This window comes from Besnoitia besnoiti, chromosome VI (genome assembly GCF_002563875.1).
Source record: "Besnoitia besnoiti strain Bb-Ger1 chromosome VI, whole genome shotgun sequence".
NCBI classification, from domain to species: Eukaryota; Apicomplexa; class Conoidasida; order Eucoccidiorida; family Sarcocystidae; genus Besnoitia; species Besnoitia besnoiti.
This window is the reverse complement of record NC_042361.1, coordinates 3,568,344-3,575,917: the sequence shown is the minus strand read 5'-3', so window position 1 is coordinate 3,575,917 and position 7,574 is coordinate 3,568,344. Positions and strand designations below refer to the sequence as shown.

Below are 7,574 nucleotides of genomic sequence, written 5' to 3'. Positions count from 1 at the left end.
TCACACTCGGGTCTAGCTGCGCTTCGGCGGGCTTTAAGCCCGCCCGCGACCTTTCTTGGGTCTCTTGCCCCGCTTGCCTTTGCCGCGCTTGGTCTGCGTGCGCGACTTTCCCTTTTTCTTAGCTTTCTTTGCGCTGGCGGTCTTCGCGTCTGCCTTCGCCGCTCGGCGCCCGGCTTTCTTCTCCAAGGCGCGGCCGCAGGCAGGAGGGCCTGCAGCGCCGTGCGCCGCCGAGGCCTCCGCGGTCGTGCTGCGGGGCTGGACGCGCGCGAGCTCTCCGCCCGCACTCGCCGCTGAAGCCGCAGCATCTCCGGCAGCCGTCCCTTCGCGCGTTGCCTCGAAGGAGTCGAGAAACGCGCCGATCGACGTGGTCACGACGCTTCCCAACAGCCACGGCGCGAGGCTCGCGTCGTGCGCCTCTCGCGAGGACGGCGAGCGTTCACAATCTGCCACCGAAGCGTCCGGCGACGCACTCGGGAGGAACTCTACGACGCTCTGCACGCGCAGACAAGACATGAGGAGAAGGAAATCCAGTCAAACATCCCCTGTGGACGACTTCTTCGGCCTGCCCGCCGCTTGCGCTTGCATGCAGGACGAGAGCAAGCGAGGATCGCGCCGCGACACGGGTGCACGCTTCACTTCAAATCGAAGGCGCCAGTCAGCACGATACGCATGTGTTTCTGAACGTGCTTCCGTCGCAGCAGCGCATGGACATCTACATGTTCTATACACCTAGGACCTCGGCGCAGTGTGCTGGAGTGACTGCGCCCCTCAACGCCGCCCTCTATGTGAATGGAGTTTTCTACAGGCCGCCGCTTCAGACGCCGGTCTAAGGCGCCGGAAAAGCTTCTTTTTGACGCCCCTCTTCAGCGTGGTCTGCTTTTTCCTCTCGCTGCCCTGGGAGATTGCGCGTCTCCTGCCTCTGCCTCCTCATCCGCCTCTTCCGCCCTCTCAGATCCGACAGCGAGCGGAGTCTAGGCTCCCACCTGGAAACGCTTTTGCGAAGCTGCGGCGTCTGCCTTCCGCGAGGAGGCCTCTCGCTCGATGCCGCCTTCGCCGCCTTCGCCGCCTTCAGCGAGCGCATCGCGCCCCTTTTTTTCAAATTTGGCTTTCCTTGCCGGGCGCGCGGACTCGCGCGCGTCGCCTTCGCGCTCTGTCCTCTTTTTTCTCTTTGAAGTTTCGTTTTTGTCTCCTTTTTTCCGCTTCTCTTCCCGGGAGGTCGGTGCAGGCTCGTGCTCTGCAGCGCAGGAGGAAGAAAGTTCACTCTCGATGAGTGAATCCTCGCGCGCGAGGGCGCGCGAGTGCCTCCGGCGCCAGTCTCTTCGTGTGCACGAGAGGCGGTAAGATACACGAGTGCGTCTGTGGCGAGCCCGCACGCAGGCTGAGATGTAGATCGAGGCACACAGCCTCGCGAGGACCTTTATGTGTTGGTGCCTGCTTTGTACGAAGCGCGTGACCTCTAGGTGGGGGAGGAAATGAATCGGGTCAACGCAGAGACACGGCGCGTTCGTCTCCGCACAAGCGAGCGTAAAGAAACCTGACTACACAGAGAACGTGGATGCATCTGTCGCTTGAACTCGCAGCAAGGCGCACGCCTGCCTGGAAAACCTGCGAAAACTCGCACTCATACACTCCCGCGAGCATGCGAGAAACGAGAAACGTCAAACCTAATCCACCGCTGGACATTCTCTTTCTCTGAGAGCGACTTGCCTTTTCTCCGCAGGGGGGCTCGCGCGTGCGCGAGCGCGGCATTTTTCCTCGCTTCGTCGAGATCGGCGAGGTGCTTCATCATGAGTTCTTGTTTCTGAGACGACACGCAGACTCTGTTTCGAAAAAAAGTTAAACGAGCATCCCCTCTGGCTACTCACCGTCAGCGCTTCTTCCCGCAGTGGGCCTCGCGCACTCTCCACGCCGTCCTACTCCGAGAGGGTCGTGACCTCCGTCTAGAGGCGCCACGCGGAAATGCAGATGGATTAGCATATGTGTATATGCACATACGTAGGACGACACTGCATGTGAGTTGCTGTTCACAGAGCGCCTTGACGCGCAGGCATACTGGGCGTAGTCCTAATTGCCTCGACGCATACGGTCTTTCAGACAGGTATAGTGGACCTAGGACGATAGGTGCACAGGAGTACAATTATAAATGCGCCCACAACAGGCACTGCCCAAGAGCATCCGATTCATTTGCTTCTACACCACAAACGTACATATATATATATATAGAGAGAGAGAGAGAGACAGGTGTGGAGGTGTCGCCTGCAATTGACAACCTGAAAAAGTGTCTTTTCTTCTGTGGACCGCAGATACCCTGAGTTCGTCTGATAGAGTGATTCGCTTCCCCTCTGTCGTCCCACGGCTCTTCCCCGTCTCCGTCTGTTTCCGGTTATTTTTCACTACTTCTACCTCACTTCCTGCTGGCGAGCCAGGCCGTCAGTCCGGCGTGTCATTTCTCAATCTTATTTCCGTTCCTACCTCGCGCTTCAGACGCCGCCGCTCCTCCTTCTCTCTCTGCGCGGCTTGCTCAGCAGCTGCCTGCCGCCGCTGGGCCTTCCTCTTTGCGAATCCGTCGATGAACTCGCTGGGACGAAAACAGAGCCAACAGCACGCAGGGGCGAACTGTCTGTCCTTCGTCGAGATCCGGCTGGCTAACCCGCTAATATAATTCCCTAAATCTTAATCTGTACGGGAGAAGGACAGGAACATGTGGTGCGTCACCGTACGCGAATCCGCGAGCACCGGTGCGGCGTGCCCTGGATCTGCAGTTCTCCTTGCATGCTCTCCTGCTGAGGCTTACCGTTGCTTCTTTGGATCGAAGGAAATCTCTAGGCCACGTTGGCAAGACCGCTTTCCTGGCCGCCGAGGCTTCATTTTCGCGACGTCTGTGTTGCTAGGAAGGGACGAGCGCGGGAAAGAAACGAAACGTGCGCGGCGCTTGAAGCCTCCCCGTGGCGCCTGCGTCACCTCGCCCTTCTGAGGCCTCTCCTTCCCTTTTCTTCTGTCCTGTTCTGGCGGCATTCGTCTCACGGAATCCGCCCGAGCCGGTCCTCCGCGGCTCTCTTCCCTGGAGGCGTTCCTCGCAGCAAGCTTGTCGTCCCCCTCGCACCTCAGCACGCCGCTCCTTCTCGTGTTCCTGCTTGAAGGAAGGCAGTACAGTCTCCCTACGGTTGGGGGCTAGAAAACTTCTGATTCCTCTGCCTGCCGGGTTTCTGGCGCTCCTCGCGGCCCTCCCTGCGTCAAGGGTCAGTTTAGCGCCGGCCGAAAAGTCTGTCGTCGCAGCGCGGTCGGTCCTGCGACTCTCTTCCTTGCTCTAGAGCCCGTTCCAGAGGAGACCAATCTAGTCGAGAGGAATGCAGAAAGAGAGCGGAACCCTGCAAATTGTCTTCCGTGATGTGTGTACTGTTTTTGCCGGAGAAGGACCAAACGTGAACGCAAGTCCAATCCGCGCACATGCAGCCGGGTGTATGCACGCACACAGTCGCTGGCCGCTCGGGAAACCGCCGACAACGTCAAACGACGCCTTTTCTGCTGAGGCATTCCTCCGCGAAAAGTCAGATGAGGCGATTTTGCTCTTGAGTACAGGCGTCTCAGTCTCTCTCGCCCACCCAAGCTCGTCTGTCCACGTTACGGTGGGAGAGGCGATCGAGACTGCGCTCGCAGGGTCCGAGACAAGGCGCATGCGCTCGCCGTTTGCCTCCGCGGGTTGTCGCCGCGAAAAAGTTAGTCTCACTGCGTCGTGATCGGGCTCGGGCGTCTCCAAGCCCGTACTCAAGCTCCGCACATCTTGCCGTTCACCTGGGTAAATTTTTACGACGTTTTGGCACGCCGTCGTCTATGTTTTAGATGAAGTACGTCGCGTGGCTCTCGCGGGGGGGGTTTGCGGCCGTAGGCGTCCTCTGAACGTGGGAGCTGCACGTGTAGAGTTTTTGACAGGCGCGCTGGTCTTCCGGGTCTCAGCTGAACGCAGCACAGAAGCTCTCGTCTGGACATTGATTTGGTTGTTTGTCTCTGAGAGAGGAACCACGTTGGGAAGGGGGGGAATTTTTCCTGTACATCCAGTGAGTTTTTTCCGCGTGTCCCCAGCGAGCCACGAGAGTGTTCGGTCGCTGCACTGCCGCGCCCGTTACAGCAAGGACACGGGAAGTCTCGGCAGGCCCCGAGTGCGACTCAAAGTCAAACTTGCCGGGCTCGGTGTCAGCCATCTCTGGCAAGGGAAAGAGCTCTGTTTGAATTCAGAGGGCCGATTCTAGAGTTCAGCGAGGGAACCCAGCAACTCTGCGCCTGCAGAGGCTTGTGTCTCTCGTATTTCCGTGCGTCGGCTTTCCTCTAGCTGCACGAGGGTCGTGTAGCCCCGGAGGGAAGAGGCTGAGCTGAGCGACTGTCCTAAGTAAGGCAGGGCTATGGTGATGCTGCTACTCTGTGCGACAGGCCTTTCTCGCTTCGGCGTTTCGTCGCTGAAATATGAAAAAACGGCGGCCTCGCATGTCTTTTGGGCCTCAAGTTAGCCTCCGTTCCCGGCGTCGTCCCCATTGCTCTGCTAGCGCAGTCTGTACGAATTTTTTGCGTGGCGCACGCGTGTATCTGTTCTTTGTGGGCTCTTTCCTCTGCGGCCAAGAGTAAGCGCCCGGATCTTTCGAAAGTCCATGCTGTTTGCGCGCTTGCCTCGCTGCGCGCCTCCTCCAAGCCCCTGCAGAGTTCGCCGCTCCCGGGTGTCCCTTTCGTCCTAGACTTCCCCGCTTGCTCGCGGGCAAGGGGGTTTTTTCCTGCATTTCTGCGAGTTTGCGTACGAAACGGTTCTTTTGCAGAAGCGTTGTCGCTCGTTTCCGCTAGCAGCTAGGCCTATTCTGCGTGTACGTCGGGCGGGCTCTCCCCAGGTCGGACGCGCCGTCGCTCTTTGCCGGTCTTCGGTCCGCAGCTCCGCCCCAGCTCACCATTTTGTGACGGAGAGTCCTCTCTCTGCGCGGGGTTTGGCAGTTGGGTGTCGTGCTCAGGCTCTCGCGACGATGGCGCAGAGAGAGGCTCGCGTGACCGCTAGGCGATCTCCGGGGGCTTCGCCGGCTGCGGGGCCTGGTCGCTCTACGCTGGAGGGGGAGCCGCAGGCGCGGGAAGGCGCGAGGCTCCTCGCAAAAATCCGCCGTGGTGAGCTCTTCAAGGCGCACAGGCTGCCAGGGATGACATTTCCCGGGAGCCAGCGCGCGCAGCCGACCGCCCTCCTCATCGCGATCGCGCTGATTCTCGCGGTCCAGACGAGGCAGCTCTCGACAGAAGCTTCCATGATGGGGGCGCGACCGAGGTAAGGAGATCGAAACGAAGACCATCTGGAGACGGCATTTTCGCCAAAATCTTTCTTCGAAGGGCGCGTAGCGGCGAAAGTCTTGTCGACACGCAGACGCGGTGCCGGCGAGCACCGACAGGCGCCGATCTCGGCGTGAGGAGGCGGCATCAGCGTGCAGGCCAGGCGCATCGCTATATGCAATGCTGTTGGTGAGGCACGTAGACACGCCGAGGCCAAATTTGAAAAGCGCGCATTGCCTGGCACCTGCCGTCATCACGCTGGCATCCGCCTCATGCATAAACGACATGTGTATGGTGTACGTATCCGTATGCATTTGTGAATGTCGCCTTTCTTTCGACACAGTCGTGCGCGTAGCGCTTACGCAGTCTTGGCATGTGTGCTTCCGGAGGCGCGAGGCAGGCCGACAAGTCTGCTCCAGTCGCCCGAACGTTTTTTGCCTTTCCGGGTTTTCTGTTTCTTGTGTGTGTGTGCATGTCTTCCGCATGTCTATATGTTTGTGTGCATCGAAGGCCGTGGCAGGCTGTCGCCTCCCGTAGGCGCTTTATCTCGCGCAGAGTGACTCCAGCGTCAGGTGACTCGCGTCCGTGGGTGGCTCCGGCTTCCCCTTGCTCGATTTTATCGTGTTTTGTCCGTCTCGCACCGTGGGCTTTTTCGCAGACGAGCCACAGAGAGGGGCGGGGAGGACCCGTTGGCGTACATTCCGCCTGTCATCCAGCGCCTGGGCTTTCGTGAAGCGCCGATGAGCTGGCGAGAGAATGCGGCGAGTCGGTTAGGCATCGCGGCGTCCAACGTGGAGCGGGGGCCGCTCATTCAGTCTTCTCCGCTTCTCGGGAGGCCGGCGGGGGTGCGAAAAATCGTCGGCGATGGCTCGTGTTTTTATCGCGCTCTGAGCGCGAGTTTGACGGGCTCCGAGGAGTTTGCGCCTCAGGTGCGAGCGGCGGTCGTCCGGTATATGTTTGAAGAGAAACCTTCGCTGATCTCTGAGGACGTGCTGTCTGAGCAAGATATCATGAGCGAGTTGAGGTTGCGCGGGCGGCGGAGCGCCGGTCTTTCGCGCACGCAGCTCCTGGATATGTATAAGCAGCACATGAGTTCCTCGTCCAGTTTCGCCACGTCTCGAGAACTCGACGCCGCCGCTGAGCTTATCGGAGGGCGCATCGCCGTTTACGTTCCGGCCGAAAGCAAAGGGAGGCGCGGCGCGGGTTCAGGCCGCCCCAGTCTTTACCGAAGCAGCTGGCAGATCCACTCGTACAAACACTTTGACGACGACTACTCCCTGGGGGTACCTGCGGTCTACTTGATCAACACGAAGCGCATCCACTTTGACGTGGTCACGTCTGTGCATGTGCCGACGCCCGAGGAGGGCTCCGATTAGCCCCTGCCCGACTCGCGAAACAGTTCAAATCTCTTCACGCAACAGTCCATCGCCCACAAAGTCCAATTTCAGGCAACAGCTGGGGGCTCCAGGCGTGTAGCCTTCTGTACATGCAGATCGCCCGTACGGCTGCGACCGCGGCGTGCCAGCCGCCCTCGTGCCCGCAGAACACGGCGCCGCTGAATTTCTTTTGGTAGCGCGTGAACTCTGCGGAAGGGTTGCCGCTGCTGCCGTCGGCAACCCTTCCGCATGTGTGTGGCATGTGTGTGTGTCCCCGCGGTGATCTGCGCCGAAATCAGTTTTCAGAGCGACAGTGCAAATATATGCGTCTCCGCTGCTGCAAGTTGACTCCCGATGATAAAGGCGTGGTCGTACTCCGGTCGGTCCCACCCCCCTCCTCTTCCGCCGGTTCAGGATAGGAGCGTGTGGCGTCTTGCTTCGAGACCTGCCCTGCGAAACATTTCTCAACAGATGACCAGATCTGAAACAGCGAAGCCAAGACGCATGATCGCCAAACGGATGAGGGCTTGTATCAACGGGGTGTCGGGTTATATACACCAATAGCGTAGGTTTACAATTTCAGAAGAATGCGGTCACGGTCACAGGTGGTCGTTGGGCCTAGCCGGAGAAACATGGAAGTGCGCGTGTGGTGCGCGGGCTTTTGTTTGAATACGTTTCTATCTCGAGAGCGCTAGCATGAGTCGGCGAGAGAGGTCACGAAGATTATCTCCAGCGGTTCTTGAGGTGTGCAAGAATCAGTATGCGAAGGCCTCCCGGCAGACTGCCGTCGCGTCATAGCGGGGAACATCACGCGTGTTGCGCCACCACAAGCTCGTTCAAAGCAGGCGGCCAGGTGTGTGTAGTCTCGAAGGAATATCTGCCCACGGAGGGGCTAGCACTAGCATG

The 7,574-nt window shown here is 59.4% G+C and overlaps 2 protein-coding genes across 2 annotated transcripts; one reads left to right on the top strand and one right to left on the bottom strand.

The window, feature by feature from the left end:
* Positions 1 to 33: 33 nt before the first annotated feature.
* On the bottom strand, positions 34 to 3,015 carry BESB_069130 (uncharacterized protein; the record flags this gene model as incomplete). Its single annotated transcript, XM_029365306.1, has 5 exons — positions 34 to 492; positions 984 to 1,356; positions 1,665 to 1,801; positions 2,473 to 2,578; positions 2,795 to 3,015. The coding sequence occupies 5 exons, from the start codon at positions 3,013 to 3,015 to the stop codon at positions 34 to 36; spliced, it is 1,296 nt and encodes a 431-aa protein (XP_029218889.1).
* Positions 3,016 to 5,000: 1,985 nt separating this feature from the next.
* On the top strand, positions 5,001 to 6,668 carry BESB_069120 (OTU family cysteine protease; the record flags this gene model as incomplete). Its single annotated transcript, XM_029365305.1, has 2 exons — positions 5,001 to 5,290; positions 5,951 to 6,668. 2 exons carry the CDS (start codon positions 5,001 to 5,003, stop codon positions 6,666 to 6,668), a joined length of 1,008 nt encoding a protein of 335 aa, XP_029218888.1.
* Positions 6,669 to 7,574: the final 906 nt, after the last annotated feature.